Consider the following 27532-nt stretch of genomic DNA (forward strand, 5'->3'; position numbering starts at 1 on the left):
ACACAGCATTTATGCCTTTTCTTGATCACAAGACCCATCTGAGTTAGTGATTTTACATTCCTCTATCGCCATCTAGTGGAGTGAAATTATCAGACATGAGCCCTTAGAACTACAGGGCTGAATGTAAATGAATTGTGGGTAGACTGTTTTTCTCCAAACAGTGCAGTTTTCCCCTGTGTTATTAGTATTAACACCTGTCTCTCTCTGTCCTAACCTTCAGCACTGTGTTTTGTTGCCATTGGTTTTAATATCTCATTGTTTGGAATTCACAGGCTTTTACATCAAAACCTAATATGTAAGAGTTGTGAACTCGTAACCCATCCAGGAGCTCCAGGACCCCAAACAAAACATTAGGTCAAATCAAATTCAGTTCAGGGACATCATGAATTTCACATTTACATTTTTTATTGTAAAGGTGGTTTCTTAGAAAATTGTTACATGATATAGAGGCAAAGAAATAAAATAACCAGAAAACAAAACAAAATGAAGCCAAGAAAATCAGTGTCAAGCTCTACAGAAAGCAAACCTTTGGTACTGACATTAAAACTGCAACATAAGCTGCGAAATTGTAATAATGAAAAAGGTTTTATAGATCATTCACAGATGAAAAGCACAACTAAACAATACATAGAAATAAAGTGTGTTTTTAACCAAGGCCCCTGTAACAGTCTACTGTATGCTGAGCTGTCCTACAGATTTTAAAGCTGTAGAAACCACTGTATCACTTTTCACACAATTCCTTTTGCAAGCAGATCCCTTGCAGCACGGCACGTGTTTGTGTTTTCATTAACCAGCAAAGGCAACTACATTCATATAGCTATCTGTTTAAAGACAACATCTACAGCTGACGAAGCATAACATCCAACCAAAATCATCATTTTTACACATGCTAAAATAAGATCTTCTGACAGTGAGAGCTATCGCAGGTTTAATGCTACATCAGATAAACAGATAAACAGCAGTACAGTTTATAAAGACTAATTTTAACAGTATAAAACATCTCCATGTAAATGTGTCTATTAGGGAAAGTGTTTTTCTTAGTAATTATATAGTAGTGTCCTTTATAAGAGATGGTTAGATAGTAGATACAGTACATCCATAAGTGTTTAGAGACTTCCTGCATGAGCTTCTATGTCTTGCAAAAAAAAGCTTGTCTAGGAAGGATTTCTTGGCCATTAATTAGGTTTGATTTTAAAAACAGAACTGCTAAGAATCAAATGAATCATGTTTAAAAACTTTTACATGTAATAATGTAACTTTATGTTGCAGTACTGCCTCATGTCTTTCTGGATGTTATCGGTTTCCTCATTGCTACAGTTTTTCACTTTTAAAAACATGCCTTGGTGTGTTTGCACTTTGTTTCTTAGTGGTGTTTTAAATAAGATTAAGAGATTTCTTATAGTCCCAGGTTATGGAGCAATAGTAAGGGACATTTGTTCCCTACAGGTTGACCTTAAGACCTTGTGTCTCCCTCTATGCTATTTTTACGTGGATTTGTGGTAAATCTTGCTGCACAGAGACGGGTATATGATGTATACTACTGCACCTCTAAAAGCCTCCATCCTACACATCTCATTAAGATCTGCATAGTTTTCATTTACACACTACTCTGCTTCTTTTGCATTTAATCTACAATTATTTAACCACATGGCTATCCTTTTAGAACACATCAGAATTAGAAGAAAATGCTAAAACTAATACATTGATACAGTTACATTACTGTAATAATAGCATTTCAATGGCAGACTATAACTATGACACTAGCATGGTATCATTAAAGGTGTTTATTTTGTATTAGGTGCTATAAACAAAGAAACAGAGACATGCTAAAAATCATTAAAGCTCCCATGGGAATTTGCCCCCAGAAAACAAGTGAGTATTCCCATGGAAAAATAAGGATTCAACACTATTTCCTGCCCCAGAGTAAAAAACTAAATGTTTGTGTAAATAAGAAAGCTACCAGTTATTTTTCTCAAATTACGGAAAAGCTTTTTTTGCATGACACAGAGACTAATACTTCCATTGCAGTCTAAAAAACAAAAACAAAACAAAACAAAACAAAAAAAAATCAGCCCTGTTAACTAAATCTCTACAATGGCTTCACTAAACAGCACATCATCATCTTATCTGTTGTTTTTCCCATTCTTTCGTTTTCCACCCACTTACTCAGGCCATTCTCCTTCCTTAATATCAAACCCATCATCTCACCTACACCCAACCTCCCTGCACAAAAAAATTTAATCTCCCTCATCATCTTTACCAAATGAACCCATGTTCTCATACCTCTTCCATTTAACCCTCAGCTCCCTCCCCCTCCCCTGTAGCTCAGTAGTGCCCCCTAACAGGGATAAATATTACAGGCACGGACCTCCCTCTGGTTGTTACAGTTGGCCACAGTAGAACTCTTTGCTCCTTTCTTTACCATCCTAGACCGCTCCTGGATCCCTCCTGCACACGGTTTGGTACAGTCTGTCCAGTTGCTCCATGGCTGCAACTTGCAACCTGTTAGAATGAAAGACAATAACACCTCATAAAGCAGCTTTAATAATGGCAATCTAACCAATTATGACCACCAACCTGACTGCTGCTCTAGAGCTGACTCTCTACTGTGTTTACCCCGCTTCTTCCTCCTTCCTCCACCTCCTCCGCCTCCTCCTCTTCCTCTCTCCTCAGTCTGTCTCGTCCGGCACTTCCTGATTTTGCACTTTTTCCTCTGGATAGTCTCAGGACAAGCACTGCCTCCAAACTGCGGCTCAAGTTTGACCATACGGGTCCGAATGGTGTGTCCTTTGCCACAGGTCTTGTTGCACTCAGACCACACTGACCACTCGGAGACCATGCAGTCAACAGCTGGATGAAGGAAGGGAAGGAAGGTAGAACAGAGGAAAAAGAGAAGAACAGGTTGACTTGTCAGAAACGGATGAACCAATGAAAGACCTGGTGCTTTTTGTACTGGCTGATAAACTTGCAGTGTATTACACACATCAGTCTGGGTGAAGTAATGTGTTCTAGAAGTCATTTGACAAGTCCATGCTGACGTTTCCTTTCATTCTAAGTGGTTTTCCATTTAAACTTCTGGGCAATTGACCATTCAAGGACAAAGGGAAAATGTGCAAAATGATATAGACACATCAAATATAAAACTCAATGTAATATTTTGTTTTTTCTGCTGCACAAAGTGCAGTGGAAGTTCAGGTAAGCGTGACAAACCAAAATATTGTATGGTTTTAAAAATATTTTTAACATAACTGCTGCAATTTATTCTTTTCTCTTCATATTTACAGTTCTCAGTAATGAGACTTGCTCAAAGGTTAGTGTTTACTACCTTCAATCCATAGCTCCTTTCAGATCTCTCTCAGACCTCTGGAAGTTACCAGTACCATGCCATGATATATGACTCTATATATTAGCAAAGTCTGAGGAGAAGCGAAGAGGGCATGTTAAATATTTACTGAAATGCACTGCAGATATGCAGACTAAATCTTGTCCTTTGGCAGAAAAAATGGGAAAGACTTAGGCCCTCATGACTTATGGGGATAAATGTGACATGACTGTTTTTAGTCCTAGCAGATGTTTTTTTTTTTTTAATTTTGGCCATCATTACAGCATTGTTTTCAGAATAGCTGTAGAGATCAGAGATTCTATTAGATTAGATTAGATAGCCTATTAGCCTATTAATAGCCATACAGTATGTTGGCCACTCATGCCCATTCACAAAAGAGAAAAAAGAACTAGTCATGAAGTAAAAAAATAGTACTTAATATATCAATGAATGAATTTTAAAACAATCTGACCAGTGTTGCACCTGAAAATCAAAGCAATGAAAGAGAGACAATAAATATTAAATGGGACCCTAAAACAATACGAATAAAACATTCCCCTACAAATCGTGTCAAAAACTTGCCATGTCTCAGACAACAACCATGACAGACAGTGTTAGTCAACTTAGTCCACTTTCATTTCAAAAGGTAAAATGGGGAACTAAACTGTCTGTCTGACCTCCTACTTACCACATACTGATCTTTACATGCCTACTTGAATCCACCACATACTCAATCAACAAGTTTCAACAAGTTGGTGAGAAAAATGTTACTGAAAGGGTTACGGATGACTACCGGATGACTAGAAAACTACTAACTGTCTTCAACAAAGGAGACAGACAGTTAAGAAATAAAAAACAGTTTTGTTCTTCAGTCACTTACGGCACTCAGGCAGCATGCACTTCTCCGTCTGCTCCAGCTCCTCGGTGCACTCTGCAGGATCAGACTTCAACATCCTCTGACGTGTTCGTACACCTCGGCCACATGTCACACTACACTCACTCCACTCCGACCATGGAGACAGCATGCATGGGATGGTATCTGCAGATATACACAAGCACAAGTTTCAAATGAGTCAAATATCAATAACTATTTAGCTAACCTAATATGAATATGTAATAATACAATACCTGAGAAATTAAATCAATCAAATTAAACTCACGACATTCTGGCATCATGCATTTCTCAACTTCCGCCACCTCAGTTTTACACATGGATCCATCTATGGGAGGCATCTTCACCATGCGCTCACGTCTTTTCATGCCCATCCCACAGGTGACGCTACAGGGGTCCCACTCCCCCCACTCAGTTACTACACAGCTGCTGGGTGCTACGAGAAGGACAAAATAAGATTGTAAAAGTCTCTGTGGACCACTGTGGAATGTAAAAGTAAAATACATTTCTTATGTTTTTTTACTGTGTCACATTTAGTAAAATTTCTATCCACTATATTACTATATATAATAAAACAGTAGACTGTGCCATTGGGTTTGTATATCTTGGACTTTCTAACTCAATCCCGTTTGGAATTGTTTATTGTCATCTTGTCTTCTTGTCATTATGTAATTGTTTATTTTGTGTCTGTATTTTAGCTTGGGTGTAGTAGTTTAGAAAAAACTAAAATCCCCTCAGTGCATACACCTGTAGAGGTATAGTACAGAAGTAAAACTCACGACACTGTTCTGTATGTGTTAAGATGTTACACACTAAATTTATGTTCTTAACAAGAAAACAAACATGATGCACGTAACACAACAGAATTAAGAAGGACTCACAGCATTCATCATTGACAACACACTTCTCTGTCTCCTCAGTGTTGAGCTGGCAGAGTGAACCGTCCTCAGGATACTGTTTGACATATCGCTCTCTAGATCTCATCCCCATCCCACAGGACACGCTGCAGGCCGACCAGCTGATCCACTCCGACATCATGCATGTGGATGGCTCTGTCAGCCAGGAGAGGGGAAAAAAAGAACAAGGTCTACACACCAGTACACGCTATTTAGTAGGACATCTTGACATTTTAAATCTTGTTTTTGCATTTCCCTTTACCTGGTTATTATTGGGAAATTCTCTGCATTTGTACTTGTGCTTTTAAAAAATAGCTCATTTGTCATAATTTGCGGGCACAGTAACCTTGTTGCAATTTCTCATTACAACCAATAAAAAATATGTCTTGACCATTTACGTCAATGAGTAGAACCAACGGGCTAGTTTGGGTCAAATATTTTTGTTTGCCACTGCAAAAAAATCTCTTTCAGGTTCTGTGTAATAAAACAACAAATATACCAGGACTCATTATGTTCTCAGCAGGTGTATTTTAGGACAAATCTTTCAGAAGGTTCTGTGTAATTTAGACATTTCCAGTCACACTAACTGATAAACAAGCTGTTGAACAGTGGACAGCAGGTAGTACATAATATTTTGGATTTAGTTTGGTTATAGTTGGGCCCAACTAGATTGAAGCTAACCCTAACCCCCCTGCCCCCAATTACTTATATTTTGTCACATGTTGGGTCAAACTTTCTTATCTAATAAAATATACTCCATTTTAACCTGTGACCAATACAAATAAAACATTTGTTTAGCATTTTATCCAAATATCACCAAAACACAGCTACAATGGTTTGCTATGTGAAATTACACAGAGCTGTAGTTACTGGACTAAGCTTATTTTAATTATGGCAAAGCAAAGCACTTTGTTCAGATTGTCACAAAGCAATGCTGGGAAGACCACAATGAAACTCTCTGAGGCGAGTTAAATAGTTTTGTCTGGTAGCTGTGTGTATTTAAATCTGAAAACTAGCTGTAAGCTGCAGTGTTGCTGTTAAGCCATTTTATAGATATGTGTATGTGGGGGAGCTACACGTTTATGGTCAGGAGCAGTGCATGGTTGAGATGGTGTGGGATCTTTTTTTCATGGTTGTTTCTTACAGTGCCAGCAATACTGTGGCTTGTAATAAATGAGGAAAATTATAAGTATGATCGTAATGGTGTTGGTTTGGCTCCTTTCACATGATGGAAGAGACCTACCTTATTTTTTGTAGGCGCAGCCACACTATAATTTCTGGCTCCGCTAGTGGTTGGCCATATTATTTGACAAACATTGGGCATGTTCCATCCATCCATCCATCCATCCATTATCTATACCCACTTATTCCCTAACCAGGGTCACAGGGATCTGCTGGAGCCTATCCCAGCTCTCTTTGGGTGAAAGGCAGGGGTACACCCTGGACAGGTCCCCAGTCCATCACAGGGCCACATAGAGACAAACAACCTCACACACTCACACTCACTCCTATGGGCAATTTAGAGTCACCAATCAACCTGACATACATGTTTTTGGACTGTGGGAGGAAACCAGAGTACCTGGAGAAAACCCACACAAGCACAGGGAGAACATGCAAACTCCACACAGAAAGGCCCCTGCTGGGTTGTGAACCCAGGACATTTTTGCTGTGAGGCAACGGTGCTAACTATCTGACCACTTTCTTCATAATGAAACATATTTTTAAAAGGGCTCAGATTGTCCCAGTGTTATGTAAATTTATGAGCAAAACTACACAACATGCGTTGCCTCGGCAGTCTTTTCAGAAATATATCATAACATAGCTTTTTCAAACATAACCTCAGAAGTGGTATACATATACACTATGTATATATACATTATGTTCATTGTGAGTGTTGTTTCCAAAGTTTATCCAAAGATTTTCTTCCCTTTAGGACTAAGCATTGATGGAGCTTTGCAGGGTGCTTGTGCCATTAGTCCTGTGTTCCTAACACATGAAGACAAACTAGTGAGTTCAATTTTAATTTGTTGAGCTGCTGTTTATCTGTTTAACTTTAGGGAGAAGTTTTGAGTAGTCCAGGCAGCGGCTGTCGTTTTAACATTCTTACTGTGGTCGACTGTGAGTGCACAGGTTTATGAATTGTGTTTATGAGAGTGTGTGAACATCCTGAGAATTTAGATGTCTGATGTTTTGCTGAGGAAGACTTCAACATGACAGGAGCCACTAAACAATCCATTATTGTCTGGTTCACACTACCATTTTCACAACAGTATGGAAAACAAGAATGACTATTTTATCAAAGAATGAATGAATGTATACATAAAAACTAAAATAATGAAATATTTCATTCAGTAGATTAAAGAAATTTTGCACAAACACATGCTGGTTTAAATTCCCAAATAATTTCTAATCAAATAGATGAATCTTCAAAGGTTCATAATTCACTGGGACATAAATCACATCTTTAATTTACTGTATTTGTGCATTTGTATTCATCTGCAGGTAATTATTTCTGTTACCTAATTCCTTCATTTATTTAGTTTAATTTTATAAGGCCGATGGGACTGACTTCATTCTAAAGGATTGTTTCACAGGAGTTGATAGACTATCACCTTTGCATTGCTTTAGTCCAGTGGATCTCTGCAGGTCCACTTCATTAATATACAGACACGAAAATAGAGAAATGAATAAGAACAGAAACGTGGAACTAGAAAAAGACATGTAGATGTATAACAAACTTATAGATGTATTTGGTTATATTGCAATGAATTGCTAATGCATTTAATTATGTATATGGCAGCTTACTTACAGTACATCAGTTTTTCAATTGTTTGTGAAAGTGTATTAGTATTTTCCTAACATGAGGCGCTTTCAGACTGGGGGAACCTTTTCATATTTCTTAAGACCTTTGAAGGAACAGAAAAAAGACCCTGAAGGTCTGTAGTTCTTGAGTCTGTTCCTCGGTGGGGTAGTTCCTAGAACTGAGTCCCTAGAACTGTTTGATCGAAAAGCACCTATGCATACACTGTATACTTAGTAGGGGAGGAATTCCACGTAAAGATTGGAAGGAAAACATTTCAATTCACATAGGAATACGCTAATTAGCCTCAACGGCTATAGCTTCAACATTAAAGAGCTAACTGGTTCAGGATGCATGCTGCCAAACCGGTAGCCATTAGATTTACACACTAAAACTCTCCAAACTAAGCTATTTCAGTTTGAGTGTCTTGGTCAAAAGCAATTCAGCACATGCAGGACACTTGAAAGTAACATCTGAACCTAAGTCCTGCAGTTATAGGACACTCTCTACACACTAAACTAGAATTCTCTCTAACAGCTGTTTTGTATTTCAGTCTGCTCAGACATCTGAAAGTTGAAGGTGTCATTTCTCTGCTTCAGCTGTCTTAATGAGGCACATTGCCTTAGGGACAGTCCTATTGACAGCACAGGCTTAAGGGAATGAAAGTCAATATGTGTGACCCCTGCTTATATCGGCTGAAAAGTGAGCTGCAGCATCTCAGGCTTAACAAGGCTCCACACTGTTGTATTTCATCACTATTAGCCAGCACAGTGCTTTGAGATCTCCCTATTCTTCACTAACAGAGTCACTGTTCGGGTCTAACTGCCTGTTACTGCCATCTTCTTTAAACACGTCTTCTGAGCACAGTGCCCTGCTGCAAAATGTATATTAAAAGTTAGAAAAACAGATTCTGTCAAGAAGACATGATTATGGTAAAACAGACCTTAGAAATTGTATTTTTTTTTTCTGGATGAACTTTAAACAAGGATATTTTTTCTTTGATTCTTGATCTCTTATAAACGCCACCTTCCAACAAATGGGAGAAGAGCATTGCTTACTAGCTGTGACATAATAAAGTAAAACTAAGTGAATCATTAATAAAAGATACAGGTATCTCCAGGTTGGATGAAGCCTCCAGAGAACCACAGCATTTCTCAGGAATATTAATCACCCTCAGTGTTGGCCTGCAACCAACAACAGCATGAAACCCACAGTTATCAATCTCCTACCACATGCCGCATGTTGCACTAAATGAAAACAAAGGAGAGGTGCTCTGGAACGAAAAGCTATCCATGTTACTGTCTCATAATCGATAAGGAACATAGAAGGGTGGAGGGTGGTGTGTGTCTGAAAAGCTCTTTCAGCCTTGAACAGCCTGAGCGTCACTCGTCGGATGACTGGTAGGCATCCTGGGAGTGTGGGAAGGCGAGAAAGGGGGGAAGACAGATGCTCACTGTGCTGCCTCTCAACATTTGTTACAAACTGACAACTTCACTGGAAATTGGACAAAAGCTAACTCCTGGGGTGTACTTAGTGTGTTTGTTGCAGGACCAGGGGGTTGTTACTTGTAATAAAAGAGCATCAAACTGACGACTTTGACAGAAATCAGAGAGAAAACTTTCTCCTTTGACAACATCCGAGAGAAACCGGGAAAAGCTGATATTAATTTTCTTACAACACATCTATCATTAGGTTTCATACTTGTGTTACTGTGAATCACCAAGAACCACTTTGTTAAATATGTTTGTGACTTCTTTATTAAATCCCCCTATTATCTTTAACATAAAAATGAAAGCATAGAGCATTTAGTCAAAGATAACTGCAAACAAATCCTGGTTTAAGCATCGTGGATGCAGGACTCTGCTAAGCATTAATAGCTAATCCACATAAGCTTTTAAGTTTCAGTAATTAGGGTATCCAATCATCAATCTTTATTCAGTATACTTTGAGATTTTGAGTATTTTGTGACATATTATCACATAACAACTCTAGACCCCACATATTTGGGCATTACTGTCTTTTACAGCCAACATCTGCTTTCACCTCCTGGCTATACATTCTTTTCTTTGCCACCTGTTTCCATCTGTTTTACCTAAACACACACACACACACACACACACACACACACACACACACACAAAGTATTGTTCTTCACAAGAATAACCCCAATTGTCATCTAATGGCTGCACAATTACCTTTCTGGATAAAATAACATCACTAGGCTGTGAAATACGAATGAGCCAGCAGCTTGTCGTTTTCACCACAAATTCTATGAGATTAGGTTAAAACAAACAATCCACAGTCACCGAACCTGTGTTAGGATAAGATGAATATCTAAGCTTTAATCTGCTTATTTTTTTAGGGTTTTCAGTATCCACTTTTGTTGATAGGAAATGAATGCCCCAAACTCTGAAAGGATTAGAGCACAAGAAATGAAATCTTTGTTTTTTTTTAAGCTTCTTTGTGTAATGAACTACTGCTGTAGATCATGTTATCAGTGGGGTTATATTTCTGCAATAAAAGTACATTTGTGACTACTTTGAGGGGTTAAAAGAATCAGTTTGAACACTATAAACAAATAGCATAACATGTAATTAAAGAGGGAACTGGTATGTTTAGAAATGTGCACACTAACACGAATACCTGCACAAGATGCTGTGTGTGTGTGTATCCCAAACCTATTAAGAAATGGAAGGACATTTAGGGAGCCCTCTGCAAATTACTGTCAAGGGTGAACCATTTAGCAGCACTGATATTCTTTAATGCAGCCACGTATCTACTAAGAAACTGATTTGATTGAGTCCAGTTTTAGTTCATCTGATTTGCATAAGGTGTAATTGAATATTTGATAACCAGTCTGATGCATGCAGATCTAAAATGCAAGGAGTGCTTTCTGCTGCTGAACCCTGCATAAAGGTTGAGGAATAATCGCTTTTATAAATGCAACCACTGAGATGTGTTTGTTACCCTGTCTGTGACCCAACACTTACCTATAAACACCTTTGCTACATAGGTATGCATTGATGCCTATGTATAATTACAGAGAATACAAAGGAACCTAATAATGTTGTCCTGCAAAAAAGGTGAGAATGTTTAATTTCTGTTCATTTCTCTAGTTCACATACTTTCAGGAGACCATTGTACTTTATATCTATGTCTTTACATGTGTTTACCCTCCATACTGCATCCTGGACCCATGCAGGGCTGGAAGTCTTGAGTGTGGGGACATGGCACACTGAGGTCCAGCTGTGCTTTCAGCATCCTCTGCCTCATCCTTCGGCCTTTTTCACACGTAGCACTGCTGCAAGCTGACCAGGGAGACCAGCCTGAGTAGATACAAGTTTCTGGTGTGTCGTCTAAGAGACAAACACAGGGGGATAGGGAGTGGTTAAAGGAGAAGACTAATTTCAATACACTTTTCTGCAAATTCAGTGCCTGATTTGGATCACACAGTCAGCGTTAGTTAGTTAAATTTGCTTTTACAATACATAACTAACTTTTCTGCATCATCCCTGTAAAGCACTTGAACTCAGACAGAGGAGGGGCGAGGGACATGGGACAGAGTTGATTATTTAACATTGTATCAGAAGATGATTACCAGAGGTAGTGGACCATAAAAGCCACAGAGTGACATCTGGGGGAGAAAGGAGGGAGCAGAGAGACAAGTTCTAGAAAATAAGAAGAGTGTGATTTGTGAATGTCTTGTCCAATTATCAGTGGTAGCAGAACTACAAGAAGTAACAGGGCTACTGGCTTCAATTAATAATGCTCTCTTGGGGCTTTAGAGAGGCAGAGAAAATGAGACGCAAGGAGAGAGAGAATATACTGTCAGGCCTCAGGGACAAACCTGAGTGGGTCCAATTCTCAGGGACAACACGTAATGACAGAGGAGGGGAATGAAGGAAGAAAGAAGCTGGAGAAAGAGAAGAAAGTTAAGAGGAGAGAGGCTGATGTGTAAGTGAGAGCGCTGATGCTCTGGGTGGGCCAGGGGGACCAGCTTGAACACAGAGAAGAGAAAAAAAGCAGAAAGTAACAGAGAAGAAAAGAAGGAGGCAAAAAAAAAGGTTCATGACTGACTGAGGAAGACATTTATTAGATAACAAGAGATCCTTGTTAGAATCCTACTCTGTGGGTATATCCTGCACACTACTGAAGGCCACTTACATTAAAAATAGGTACAAAGCACCTGTGTACAACACAACCTCTATCATGCACTTTAGCTTGCCTGTGAGTTAACAAGGATGTAAACAACGTATGTTTATGCTAGAAAAGAAGCAGTTTGTGTGACATGTTGTCTTACCACATGGGAAACCAAAATTGTTTATACCTGATCAACCATCCTCAAACACCAACATAGAGAAACCTGAACATCAACATATACAGGAGCCCCTCATAGACAGATCTGTTTTGATTCTCAACACCTGTCATCAATACCACAGGTATATCTGACAAAAGTACAAAAGTACAAGAAGTGACACACCACTTGCTCTATACATCGCTCACCAGCCACTTACAATGCACTTATAAGCAAGTCCAGCTGCCAACTTTTAGAACTGCTTAGCTGTCCATCATTGAGAGGGGGAGACATGACAATTGCACACGTTTTTAGAGAGTGTCTCCAGGACTGAAGAATGGAAAATCGATAGCTTTGATAAGATGTTCAAACCCTGTCTCCTTCCTCACCTCCCTTCACAGCTGGCCAACAAACATATTCATACTCATTCCAAATGTGGCACCCTTTATCTGTGCATAAGTTATAAAAACAAGGTTTAGGTGAAGTTTGGGGCGGTCGGCTCACTCTGTCTCATGTCATATATATTAAGCACACAGTCTTTCTTTAACCTAAAAGTTATTTTCTACATTACAGAAAGAGCTGGCAGTAACACACAAGGTAGTGGCCACATTTCATGTGCAGCTCTGCTGAAACTTCATTGTCCAGACAGACAGGATCTGTGATGCATCACAGAATATAAAGTCTGTCTGATGAGGACAGAACTTTACTCTGGACAAAGTTGTGTTGCTCTGCAGCAGTGAGGCACCCACAGCACAGAGATAAGACCCTGCCAGATGTGTATCCTAACCTCCCAGCTGACATTTAACTTAAAACAGTTGCGTCTATAATGAGCTATGTGTGTGTCCTTGAGAACCACACTGAATCCCTACAGCATCTGCTCAGTCTGCCAGCTACATGACTTGCTAGTTAACAAACACAATGAATTGAGAAACTGATTTAAGCTCAAAGCACAAAGGAATGCAATATCATTTAATGACAGGGTTTAAAAAAAATCGAATAAACACTCCATCAAGCTCTATTGAAGGGACCATAATTAGGGAAGTGTGTGTTTGTGTGTGTGTGTCTCTGTATGATAGTACATGTACATGTACAGTACCTTCCTCCTTCTCCTCCTGTCCAATATCAGCTACGATGTCATCAATGGTATCTGGAACCACATTGCATTGTTCTCCCTACACACACACACACACACACACACACATGGTTCTTACAAGGCAAAGCAATCTTTAAGCATGAAGCTTAAAAGATCATTTCAAGCTCCTTCTTTTCCTGGAACTTCTAAACAAATCTCAAAAATAAAGTTTTCTCATTTGTCATGAAGATGGCTCAGTTGTCACCATATAATGTATGGAACGAATGGTATAACGGAAAGACTCTCGAGACGACGGTCACAGGCTTGTAGAGGCAGCCCTGACTCCAGAAAGATAATTTGCAAATATTGTAGTGTTATCTTACATTAATCACCACTGGCTGTGTTTTTGATGAGTTTTCAGAAAATGTGTGAACCTAAATATACTAAACTAAGGCTGAACAATTTGAGAAAAATATAAGTACAATTTTTCTCACCAATATTTTTATTGCACATTAAATTGCAATTATTTTCAAAAATTAACCACCAGCTTTAACAAGTTATGTAATTATAAGAAAAGAGAATTTTCCTGAACTGCTACTTGATTAAAAAGTCTTTCATATGAGCACTGCTTTGCAGGTATAAATGGTTGTGCTGTATTTGTTTGAAAGCTCCAGAAAATGTTTAAGCAAACCTTGAGTTAAAAAATATTTTGTGGTTTTAAAAAAATGTTCTGACCACAGTTAATAACCACACAAATGCTCGCACACAAACACTTTTTCAAACTGCATTGTACCTTTCTAGCGATACGTTCCACCACCACCCTAGCCACAGGTGTAATTGCCCCTCCCTCGGGGTCATAGAATGGGCTCTGGGGGTGGTCCAAACTGGTCAGGGGTCGGATCTTTTCCTGAGGGATGGTGGGCTTGTTTGGTGACTGAAAGACAGGACAATTGAAGGATATCTGAGCAAGACAAGATCAAATGATGATTTGTATTGTGAAAGGACTGATCTGTAGTGATGAACTCACAGAAAATTATCACCAGACTGCAGGAAAACTTATAGGATCTTTCAGCTGGTTGTTTTTGGTTTTACAGGCTTGGAGTGTTACTATTTTGGTTTAACCTTGCTGCTCTGAGCAGTGTCAGTTTCCAATTGCACACATTTAAACAAACTTTACACTACTGTTCCTGCCCAGCACCACACAGGACTTGGTGAAGGAACTGGTGGAGCCCAAAACAAGGCTAAAGTGAAGTAAACAGAGTGAATATTGGATTTATATTCATCAAGTGGAGACAAATTTAATGAATGCTTTGGTGAGTAGAGTTACTGCTACCGCTAACATATTAGACGGATGAATTTAAATATGTCAGTGTTGTGTATAAAGTTATTTTCATTGCCCTAAAAAAGACCACTAATGCATCTTTAAATATTTTATATACAGAAACCTTCCTGGAAATAAATAAAAATTCATTAAGTAATATGCCCACTAGAAGGAACCCCTACTAATCATCACATCAGGAATACTTTAGCACTACAAAGGCCTTTCAGTTTTTTCTAACTTTTCAATGTGACTCTAAAGGTGAATTAGCTCTGATGGATCTTTAATGACCAGGGGAAAATGGACGTGCGCAAATAAGATGCTATGGGTGAAGATCAGGTCATGATTTCAAGGGGAACTATTCCCAGCCTACTACATTAGCATTGTGCAAATCATGAACTGTGTGGTGAATTGCCTAGTCCTAGAGGAAAACATCTGCTCTTGTGTATGGGGTATTGAATATGCCTGAGGGGAGAGAGTCTTCCACTGTGGAATAGTTAGAGTAATCAAAGTTAAACAGCCAAAATTCAGGGCATGGGAATTATTTGTGAGACAAGAATACTAATCCATATAGTGCATGCATGTCTGTGAAACAGGCTTTTAAAAAGAGAACAACATAATTTTTCCTGAGGGAACAGTTCAAAGTAGAATTAATAAAAAATTAATAATATGACAATAGTTGAATTCATTTTATAATCCTTTCTGAACAGAAATGGACAGAAGTGTAGCTGTCAAGGCCCTAAAATAATCACCTACAGTGGCTGTTTCTCCATCAGTCATCTGGTCCAGAGACTCTTTTGTGTTTGATCTCAGTATACATCATTTATACCCATTTAAACACCCCTTTAATAAGAGATTCATGCATTGTATTGTTAGAGCTTAAAAACTCCAGAGAGAGGAAATCCAAAAACGTGACGAAATGAATCATTCTCTTTGTTCTTTCAGGTTGACTCAACTTTGCTGTTTCAAGTTTCAGCACCAACCTTTGATTTAATATATGCAGCAGTTCTGAATAAGTCAAAAGGAAGACATCCTCAGCACAGAGGGAGTATTAGAGGGGATATGCAGTTACATCCTCAGCGACAGCGCTGTAACAAGAACGTCAACATTTTTCTTTCTAGTTTGCAAGTTTTGTTCTCTGACCTTTTGGTTGAAATAATGTCACATGAGATTAAATACAAGACATGTTTCACTTAAAGGAGACTATTACCAACTACAACTTTGTCTGAAAACAGAAAGAATCACTTAACTTTTTTTTTCAAGTAAGCGTCTGGAAGACATGTAATTTCAGGTCTCTGCCTGTAGGTGGCACTCATTTAATGTCTGCTATTTAGTACAATTAATGCATTATTTGAGGGAAAACTATACATTGTGTTTTAGGTGAACTCTTCCTAGAGTAATAGTAGTGGATTAATATAATGAGCTTGGAAAGAGTAATTTCCAGGACCAATGTCACTGCAGTGCAGGGCTACACTGCGTTACTGTCCAAACTGATTCAATATAGTACAATACACATCTCTCACAGTCAAACACAGCAGTCTGGAGGAAAAATAAATACCACTATCTAATCTGTGTTTAATTCGAACGGGCTGAATACAATACTAACTGCCTTAACTATCCTCCCATAAATATAATTTATAACACACACACCCAGACTTCACAAAATGTAAATAAAATGAATGCAAGTGTGGGTCAAAGAATTAAAGAAACCAAATAAAGAATCTGTTTGATCTAAGGTTAAAAACAGGCCGAGAACAGCCACTTCCACATTAAAAAAAGATAAAGAGATGCTGAATCGAAAGAGGTTTGGGTAGATTTTACATCTCCTCCTCAGAAGGATAAGCTCCTTGCTATTCAGCCGCATGTAAACAATAATTAAATCGCTTCAGTATCCAAACAGTGTGTGAATATAAATGAGCATCTTTCATTCAAAGCCAGCAGCTAGTGCGCTATAAACTATATAATAATATACAATTAGCTTTAACTGTCAGCTGTCACTAAAGGAACAGATCTATTTCATTTCCACTATATCACTGCAGCTTTAAATGAGGCATGGTTCCAAGTGTCTCTTACACATTCTTTTCTCTACAAACACATAACCTTATCTACTGTACCATTAACTAAAGCTGCTGCATTTGATAAACGTATTTATTTTATTTGTTGTTTGGAAACACCAAATGAATAACTGCTTGTGTGCACCAGGTGTATTTTGTATATCTCAAGAATTCTGAGTAATACCTAATTGGGTGTTACACACTTCAGTCTGCAAGAGTGCTGGGCACACTAGCATGATTTGCCTCTGTCAAGTGGAAGTAAAATAATTTTGTTGTCATTATCCTCCTAAAATACATGCTGCATTGAGCTGTAACTATCACACAAAGCTGTGTTTGTTGCACCAAAAAGTGTTTTCACCTAACCTACTGTGATAAGTAACTAGGTGTGCATTTCTCCTGCACAAAACTCCTACAATACATCTGTTGTACAAGGTACTGAGTCAGAACTCATTAAAATCTTAAAACACAAACATGAAACACTTATTTTGTTATCTTTCAATATGACTTACACATCAACGTTATTATTTCAAATAAATCTGCTCGACATTAAAAAACTCACTTTGAAATTTGCATGAAAACTATCAGCCTTTTAAATTAACCTAGTGAAAGGTGATTATAAACTGACATATATCTATATATCTATAAAACTACCTATATCTATATCTATCTATCTATCTATCTATCTATCTATCTATCTATCTATCTATCTATCTATCTATCTATCTATCTATATATTTATCTCTATATATATATATCTTCCCCAGCAGCTGAGTTGGGTCAAGTAAATGCTTTTATATGGGTTTGTTTTACTGAACACTCTCAGCAGCAAGCACACACAGCTACAGTAAGCCCAGCGGGTAAAATATTCTTTATTCTTCAGTCACCACCTGCACTGCTTAAGGCAAGCTCAGCTTTGTCATCAAATATTTAAGTGGGTTTGTAACACAATTTAAGGTTGTAATGCTTTCATTTATACTGTATGTCTGGTAGCTGATAAAAGGTGAGGCTGTGTGAGAAGATGAAAGCTTTCGTCAGTGTTGAAATGCAGCTAATTCCTGGTGGTTGTACAAACCTGTGTGGAATCAAATAATAAAAAATAAAAAAAACAACCAAAAATGATTCAGCACTTCATTTTCTGGCCAAATCTAGTCTGCAGCCAACCCCAGCCTAAACTGGATAAGAGAAAGGGTAAATCTTGAAAAGATTTCCCAGAAAGTTTTTATATTTACATTTTCCAATATTTCTTGACTCCTTCTGACTGGATAAAAGATGTAACAACAATGTTACTCCATTGCCAAGTGCAATTAGCAGTACAGGAAGATCATTTTTAACAGCACATTAACACGCTAATGTTTAATGTTATGATTTTTAATCTTTACTAAAGACTGTGGATAAAGTTACAGTATATCTACTTCATAATACGTCAACATGTCACTTGACTTTCACCCACTATGATTTTTTGCTTTTAATTATACAAGTTTTTTTTACACAGAAGACACTATTACTCTCTCTCAGAGTGTGAAGGAGTCATATTAACCATAAATGCAATGGCCTAATTGTTTATATATCTTGGTGGCAGAAAAAGAAATGTCACAGCTGACATGCAGGGTCAATACTCTCACTGGTTTGCAGACCTGGTGGTTGAAATTTGGACACTGAGTCATCCATATCAAATGTTTAATGGAACAGTCATCCTAATCATACAGCTGTCTACACTTTGGACACTTTCAGAGATGGCATTGCTGCCAATCTGCTGCTTTAGTTACACATGCTGTGTTAGAGCTAATGAAAAGGCAGAGCCAAAGTGATACACACAATTATTACTTTTTTTAGGGTGGGGTTCCCTCATAGTTTATTTTACCAAAATTTCTTTATTGTCCACATTGATGACAACAATTTTAGAAAAATGTAATAATGTAATATAGTTAAACTCCCTTAGATGCTGTTCCACTAGCAGAAAATATTTGAACTAATGAGTCTATGAGAGAAAAATTAGGAGAGACTACCTCATATGTAACACCACTATCAGTGCCTGCATCCCAGGGAATGAGGTCTGTCACAAGCCTCTGCACCCAGCCACACTCCTTGGTACAGAGATCCTCTCCTGACAGCCCCACGTTCCAGTCTGGACTGGGCCCAAGCATGGTGAGGAAGGACATCAGGTGACGGGTCTGGTCCACAGAAAACTCTGCTGATGGAGCTGCTCGCCTGGTAATGGTGGTGGAGAGGATGATGAAAAAAGAGCAACCAAGTAAATTTGTTTATAATGGGACATCCATAATAACATAATAATTTCCGGAAGAACATTTTCCTGTATCCCAGCACTCTGCAATTGTAATTCTAAACTAACTGTGTGCAAATTAGCCAGTTATGATGTCACGACCTCTGACCTGAGTCACACTCCGCTAATTGCTGGATAACTGAAGCCCTAAAATATCCAATTAATGGCAGAAAGCAGCTCATTTGGACACATTAATTGAACCTAATAAGGCATCCGGAACATAATAATAAGGTAATTTGAAGTTTCTTTGAGATAAACTGTCTTTGGTGTTTTTAATTATTACATCTTCGCCAAGACATAAGTGCAAACACAACAACCTGACAGCTTCTAATGCAAAACTGAACAAAATGAGCTAATATTTCACAGTTGAAGTATCGGTGTGTGGGTTTGTGTGCAAATGTGTGAATGTTCTCATTAGTAAAAAACTAATAGTGGAACAATATATCGCAAACGACAGACAACGCTAGGAGGGGTAATTAAACAGATGTTTGGTGAAAGATACAGTGCATTAATGCGTGCCTGTGTTCATGCAGTCTGCGCAGTGCTGAGGGCTCGAATTGTGATAAGTTTCTAATTGCTCTTGAACTAATTCCAAAGAGTGCACAGGATGCCAGAGTGTGCAACTATTCAGACAAGGCAGCCTGGCTTTTAAGAGGCGTACAAAGGAAGTAATAAAAACAACTATTTGGAGTAACTTTATTAAATTTAATACAATACTATCAGAATTTTAATTATAATTTCCAATTTATTTGCTGGTTAGAAGTGAAACTGAATCCAAAATTTGGGTATTTGATAATTTGACACTGCATGTAATGTATTGAGTCATGCAAAGGCTATCAAAGAAATACAATATCTATTAAAAAATATTAAATAAATCATCTAAGTTTGATGCTGCTGATAATGTCCTAAATGTAAATGTAGTATTTGTATTATATTAGAATAAATAGATTACTAAACAAAACTTTGTTTTTCTTCTTTTTCTGTTAAGCTTTGGAGAAAAATACAGAATACTGTTAGCTTGCAAGAGTGTTCAGACAGCCTAAGAGAGAAATAAATGGCAGATTGGTTTGTGAGCCACCAATACATTAGCATGTATGAATCACCTTCTTTGATTTCTTTTCTTAAGCTGGAAAGAACTCTCTGTTTTTTCACAAAGTAATTTACTGTAGATTTTATTCACAATATTTTATAGCTGCTTTTAATGCTCCCTTGCATCCATCCTCTATTTGTGTTATTTCAATCAGTCACATTCTATGACACCCTGACATTACATACATCTGTAGTCTGTGTTCGGGCTGCAGGTGCTAGGTGTTATTGTCACTCGTATTTCTACACATCTCACAGCTGTGATTCTGTGTGTCATGAATAGTTGCTGTCTCTGTAAATTGACACTGGTGGGAGCGAGGATGTCCTTTTAGGAAAATACAAGCCCTTCATCCTTGTGTCTCTTCCTCACATCTTCCCTGCATCCCTGCTGGGAGAATCTAGAGAACAGATGCAAGTGATGGAAGGAGGGAGTCATGCTAATCAAATGGAAAGAACCCAAACTGTTATTCTCTTTTTTCCACATTGTTAGCTATGTATCTGATTTAAGCTGTCTGTCCCATTACTACACTGAACACTTTGGATCACCCATTGTGCTGTTAAGTTTGTGCTTGGAAAGCTAGTTAGCCAAGCTTGCTGATATTACCACTTTTCCTTCATGACGTTTAAACAGCAGAAGGTCTACCTAGAGTTAGTTGTGACCTTGTCACTATTTACAAAATTGACTCCCAGAGCAGTTAACTATATACAGAAACTGGAATTTAAGCCAGTCAAAAAATTAATACAGTACATACTCAAAATTATTCACAAACCCTTGGACTATACTCATGTTTGACACATTATCATGGTAGAAAAATAAAATTTCTTAATTGGTAATTACAGTTTCAACCATATATCCATCCATCCATTATCTATACCTGCTTATTCTTAACCAGGGTCACAGGGATCTGCTGGAGCCTATCCCAGCTCTCTCTGGGTGAAAGGCAGGGGTACACCCTGGACAGGTCACCAGTCCATCACAGGGCCACATAGAGACACATAGAGACAAACAACCTCACACACTCACACTCACTCCTATGGGCAATTTAGAGTCACCAATCAACCTGACATACATGTTTTTGGACTGTGGGAGGAAACCAGAGTACCTGGAGAAAACCCACACGAGCACAGGGAGAACATGCAAACTCCACACAGAAAGGCCCCTGATGGGTTTCTAACCAGGAACCACAATTTCAGCAAAATTAATACAAAACTATAACCAATATCAATATAAATTTCTTTATTTTAATTTGATTCTAAAGCTGCTGCTTCATCTACCTTTTTAATTTTAATTGCAGTGCTATCTTTCACAGCAGGGCCTTATTCCTTTTGAAACTGACACTAAGCGATACTTACAGGTTGAGCGGCTGCCAGGCCGGCCACTGAGCCTTAGCTTTAATGACAGTCAGGACTTCATCTCCCTGTGGAAAGAAAGAGACGGAGAGAGAGAAAGGAAGAGAGAGAGGGAGAGACACAGGAAGCAATTTGTCACTAAACACATGAATATAAAGAATAAAATAAGAAGCACCGTGAGAGAAAGGCCAACATTGACAAATTGACATGACTGAGGGTGAGTAGTCTCATCCAAGGACAACAAGTATATTATACTTTTCAAAGGCTTAAGAGTCTGGACAAAGTGCGTCTCCTATTAGGACAAAATGGCCCTGTGCTGCTTTACAGCCATCTGTCATTCCAGTGGGAGATCTCACTCTGCACTCTGCACAGTACCCACTACTCTCTATAGTGTCTCTGTAGCATTATGTCCACTTCATGGACTGCACAACACGTTATGTGTTGTAATGCATCTGATGTAATTATTCAACCAAAGGCAGGAAAGACAGATGATGAATTTATTGGCACAGCAGTTGATTAGACTCGAAATAGAAAGTCCAAATGTGCCCTTTCTAGTTTAATAAGATCCTTTATTATGCTTTCTCCACTTCTCCATCTTTTTGTCTCTTTCTCTTTTAAACACACACATACACACATATTCACACACAACAAACAGCCACAGTTTGGGATATGCCAACAGCATCCTTTTTCTGGTTGACTGAAGGTTCCACAGTCGCCTTGAAAGCATCCTCGCTTCCCTGGGGTGGTGTGCAGAAAGTGTGTGTGAGAAAACAGATGTGTTGGTGAATGGATGGGTTGGTGTCTGCATGCATACGTGTGTGTGGATAAAAACAAGTTTAAAAGTCAGTGTCCGTCTTCTCTTCACAGTAACCTGGGATTCTGCTACTTCTCTGTCCTTAGACCTCACTCCATCCTCTCTCAAACACAAACAAACCAACACACACACACAGACACATGGAGAAACACAGGTGGACACACACCTGTGCATGTCTATGAACGTAGGAAGCCAAAGGGACAGAAACACAAACTGCCATTTGTTGCATTGTGAGACATCACATCACACAACACTCTCAAAACTGAGTAACTGTGGTATGCTTGTCAGAACACACAGCCTAATTACTAAAGTACTGTGGATTTTTTTCCATTATGCAACATGAAAGCACTATATACTTGAATCATAGTTAGACTAGACATTTTACCGGTCATTCATGTTTTTACAACCTTAGTAGCTCATAATGGAGGGGAGGAAGTAAGAAAAGACACATTTCCCACTTTCTAGATAAATATATTAAAGATAATTTTTTAAATATCATTCTTCATTCCATCCATTCTCCAGCCATTTCCCAAAACTCTCAGTGATTTTGTTCAAAAAAAGTACCATTTTCTTGTGAAACAGTAATAGTTTAAGTCAGCCCTGAGCCAGTGCTGGATAATGCAAAATTCTTCATGGAGGCAAGAAGGAGATTCTGATCTTCCTGTAATGGATAATCTTGTTTGTTTATGGTAATTATCCTAATGGTACAAAATGACTGTGATTTACCAATGTTTAACTGTGTATTACATTTTCATGAATATTTTTAAGGCAAAGAGAAAGAACAGAGAAGGAGGAGAGTGTAGTTTGAAAAGCTGCAGATAATGACAGAAATGAGAAAGAGAAAACTATGAAGCAGAGAACGAAGAGGAACAATGAATATGGGTACACGAAGTGAGACGAGGATGAACAGAAGAATGGGTAATACAGGGAAAGTGACATATCTGAAAAGTTGGAGGACAGCAAGAAAAGATTAACGCAGGATGAGTAAGGCAAAAAAAAAAGTTCAAATAAAGGCAGAGGAGGGGGACTGAAGACTGGAGCCAAGTGACATGAAGAGCCACAACTGAGAGGGACAGAGGAAAAAAAATGAAAGAAATGCACTTAATGGAAGGTGAGAAATGAGACATTAAAAAGGAAAATGAACAGACACACACACACACACAGTTATCCAGTTAAAAGAACCTTACATTAATTTTATCCAGGTCATACTCCATGATAATGCTTCCTCCCTTTCCCTTTCCATATACAACCTTCTTTGTCTTGCACTCTTTCTTCATTCCTGCCTTATTATGGAGCCAGAACAGTGACAGTTTCTTTTGGCACTGAAAAATAAACCTTGGCAATGAAAACATAATCAGAACTGAAAAATAAAACATTGGCATTGAAACATTTGTGCTGAAAAGAAAAACATTGGCATTGAAACAAGTATTAATACTGAAAATAATCACAATCCTCTGCGTGTTTAATATAAGTTTTTTTTTCCAATGACAATCTTCTGATATGTTAGAAGATTTTCAGTCGATGTCTGTCTTTAAGGCTTTACTGTCACTGTTGGCGTGGAGGGGATGGCTCTGAGAAGAACGTGATTACAGCATATTCAGCAGCATCTGCACAGCAACAAGAGGGTGTCTGGCTCCATACTCTGACAGCTCTCTCATGACCATGGTCGTCCAGTAAATGGCTTCCATGAGCTCAGGTGGAGCTCCCAAACCACAGGTAAGTCTGTCTCTGTCCTGTTGTGTTTTTCCTCACACAGAATTGAGCTGGTTTGAAGTTAGTTATAACTAACTACGCTATTAGCTGAATGACGATACATGGGTTTGGCAGAGGTCCGCAGGGCGAAGTGTTAAAGTTATATATCTTAACACTAGGCCTTAGCCAGGTAGTTAGTTAACTAACCTGTGGGCTCTGGTCCTTCAGTGACTTTTTTTGCTTCAGTCCAGAGGCCAGTGTGACTGCTGCTGCACAAGGTCTCATAAATGTGCTAACACAAAATATGTGGCAGCCTCAACACCAGAGTTAATGCTCAGGGTTTGTACTTCTCTATCCTGCTCCACATGCAGTGGTGGACTTTCTCCAGCAGACCCATATTTCTTTTTTTTTTCAGCACAAAGGTTTTAATGCCAATGTTTTATTTTTCAATTCAATTTTGTTTTTAACACAAATTGTTATTTTTCACTGCCACTCTTTCACTGCATACATTATTTCCTTCTAGTTTGCTATTATTTTCTTTCTCATAATTTGTATATCCTGATATTATTTTCCTCAGCATTTCATTTTATCATCATTTTTATTTCACTGAGCCCATCAACTGCATAAAACCAGCAGGAACATAGCTGATCTTTGGACAGAACCAGATACTGTAGTTGCTTCTTTCCGTATCCAGTTTTTAAAATGATGGTACTGATCTTCTCATCTGATTTTTGGACAGAAATCAGCAGCGTGTTTTCCTCCCAAACTATTCTGTTAATCTATTTTTAAAACAGCAAAAGACAAGACTACACCTATGCTAGAAATTCTAATTCTTAACCATAAATGGAAACAAAATTTGTTGTTGCCATTCTTCCTTATCCTAACAAAGTTACAGTTCAACAAATATACATACTGAAAATCATTAAAAACACTCGCAGGCCAATTGTATTATCTTCTAACAAAGGCAACTGTCAGTTGGTGGGTTACATTAGGCAGCTGCAGACCAGTCAGTTGATATGTTAGAAACTGGGAAAATGAGAGGCGTACAGATCTGAGTGACTTTGATAAGAGCCAAACTCATGGTAGACTGGGTCAGAGCATCTCCAAAAGAACATGTCTTATGGGGTGTTCCTACTGGCTAGTCCACACCAAATGTGGTCCAAGGAAGGACAACCAGCACATGCAGACCAGATACGACCCCATCTGGTCTATTACTGTACCACAAGCTGCTAAGTGGCCGTGCTGAGCCCTGTCTACTGCACATACAAGGGCTCCTACACTATATTAGGCAGGTGGTCTTAATGTTGTGACTGATCAATGTATCTCCTAGAACCTTGAGTCATCAGTAATCCACACACAAGCACATTTATTTCCTGCTGAATGTGTTTAAATTCATGTAACAATGACACCAACATGACATGAGATCTGGTGCCATGAAAGCCTTGGACATATCTCATAACGAAATTACAAAGATTAAGTGACAATCCTCTCCAACAGTCAGATACATGGTGCAGAGGTGAAGGCCTGTGTAAAAAAGCACCATGACTCACTGCTGTCCTTGCAGCATCTGAGGCATGACAGCAAATATAAAATGTATATCTAGACCATCAGGCTGATGGATAGGAAGATGGTGAGGTTAAAAGAGTGAGCAAGAGAGGGAGAGAGAAAGAGGGATGCACTCTGTGTGGGTGGCACAAACAAAATGAATATATGTAAATATAAATGCAGAGACAGAAACAGTAGCTATGGTTTAATTTATCTTTCAACTACTCCCAATTGGGGGTCACCACAGCAGATCAATTGATCCCCAGGATTTGTTTGGCACATTTTTGACACCAGGTGCCCTTCCTGATGCAACCCACACCTGTGGGCAATTTAGACTGTTTTTGGACTGTGGGAGGAAACCAGAGTACCCAGAGAAAACCCACACAAGCACAGGGAGAACATGCAAACTCCACACAGAAAGGCCCCTGCCAGGTTTCGAACCAGAAAATGTATTGCTGTGAGGCAATAGTGCTAACCACCAATCCACTGTGCTGCCCAGGTACTGTATTATTTAAATGGTGAATTTCAATTTCAGTAATTGCATCCATGTTTCCTTTGCTTGCATCTTTATCTTGCTTCTTAGTCCCATCCGTGTAAGATGTAAGACAAAGAGGTAATGACAGAGAAGTCAGGAAATGTGTTCTAATAGATATCAAACATTCTTTCCTCTGATCCTTAATGTGTAAATATTTTAATCTTCTGATAGAAACATGAACTTTGACTAGCAGGACGCGTTATTTGCATGATGGAAGCATTTCCAGTATTTCTACAACTTAGAGGACAACTTCTTAACAGCTGGGTAGAAGCATACAGTACTTGTGTGAACAGGACACACAGCCATCCTGCACCATTCCTTTCCAAATCCCCTCTATGGTCTCGGTTCTGCCTACTTATCACTCACTCAGTTTGGAATTTAGTTCTGCCTGGAGGGACTCACCCAATGACGTGAGGCTCTGTATTGTCTTTCCAGACTCAGTCTAATAAAGGAAAATGAGCCTGGGGACTTTGGGGAAAGGTGTCTAATAAAAAATCAACACTGCACTAATGCAGTTACAATTTCACAGGGGCTGTGAAACAGTTGGATGGCCAATATGTTGTAACTCAGTTGGATAAAATTCACAGCTTCAGTCAAAATGCAGAAACACAAACATATCAACAAACCCACTCACTCAAAAGAATTTATTTAGATTCATCACACAAATGTGCATGGTCTTATCTGAAGCAAAGTGCACTATGAAACAATCTGTCTTTGTGGAAATAAATACTTTTTCACCTTGTCAAGCAAGATGTCATTGATCATTTGTCATTTTTTTTGTTCACAGTGTCACACACACACACACGCACACACATATAACTATAGCTCAGTGGCTTATTTACCAACCACCTATGACATGGATATGGAGCCAAGAGCCATGCTGTATCATCTGCCAAATTACAGTGTAATTTATTTGTCCCTCAAGGTAACTGCTGTAATTGTACAATCCAAAATAACAACCTGTGTTTCTGTATAACGACACCATAAACAAATCTGAAGTAAATATCCCATATCTTCTTTACCCTGGCTCACTAGTTGCAAATCACATTTTAATATTCTGTCATTTAATATTTGTGCTTTTTTATTATGTTGAGTCATCTGTTTAATTCTGAAGTGAAAAGCCTGGTGTTTGAAATATTCCTAATTCCAGCTATAAAATCATAATTTTATGCTGTGGCCCCTGGAGATATGAGTGTATTCATTCCTGTCTCAGTATAACCCATGACAGCTCATATTCCTGTAATTGGTGTTAAATTTTAATACTTCACATTAAACACACTCTTGGAGCTCCAGTGTTGAAAACAATGTAAAACAGCAGCCCACAACAGAAAGAGTTTTTATGACTTTGACAACTGTGTTTCAAATTGTAATGGAAAACAAAGTAATATCAGGATATAAAAACAAAACTTTTACTGAATGTAACTAATTAAAGTACTGGTATTTGTGTGGAAGAATAATTACCAGTTGGTTAAGGATTTATAAATATTATATTTGACTCTCACTGTTTTGACTCATTAATGCCGTCTTAAATCTTTAGTTCATGAAGTACTGATGGGTCAGGACCGGGAGTAAGTGGCTGAA

At 38.4% G+C, this 27532-nt stretch overlaps 1 protein-coding gene across 2 annotated transcripts in view; it reads right to left on the minus strand.

Moving 5' to 3' along the window:
* Positions 1-383: 383 nt before the first annotated feature.
* spon1b (spondin 1b) overlaps positions 384-27532 on the minus strand; it is an 82143-nt gene continuing 54994 nt past the window's right edge. The window contains exons 7-16 of one of the 2 annotated variants that reach the window (XM_026311897.2): positions 21369-21433; positions 18655-18856; positions 14070-14210; positions 13301-13376; positions 11084-11266; positions 5096-5266; positions 4483-4650; positions 4203-4361; positions 2617-2850; positions 384-2502 (exon numbers count right to left, since the gene is read on the minus strand). In XM_026311897.2, the coding sequence (XP_026167682.1) occupies positions 2339-2502; positions 2617-2850; positions 4203-4361; positions 4483-4650; positions 5096-5266; positions 11084-11266; positions 13301-13376; positions 14070-14210; positions 18655-18856; positions 21369-21433 (1563 nt within the window). In that variant the 3' untranslated portion in view covers positions 384-2338. Of the gene's footprint in view, positions 2503-2577; positions 2851-4202; positions 4362-4482; positions 4651-5095; positions 5267-11083; positions 11267-13300; positions 13377-14069; positions 14211-18654; positions 18857-21368; positions 21434-27532 lie in introns of both variants that reach the window. The other variant, XM_026311896.2, reaches the window with a different exon arrangement.

The sequence above is a fragment of the Mastacembelus armatus genome, chromosome 6 (genome assembly GCF_900324485.2).
Source record: "Mastacembelus armatus chromosome 6, fMasArm1.2, whole genome shotgun sequence".
Classification (NCBI taxonomy): domain Eukaryota; kingdom Metazoa; phylum Chordata; class Actinopteri; order Synbranchiformes; family Mastacembelidae; genus Mastacembelus; species Mastacembelus armatus.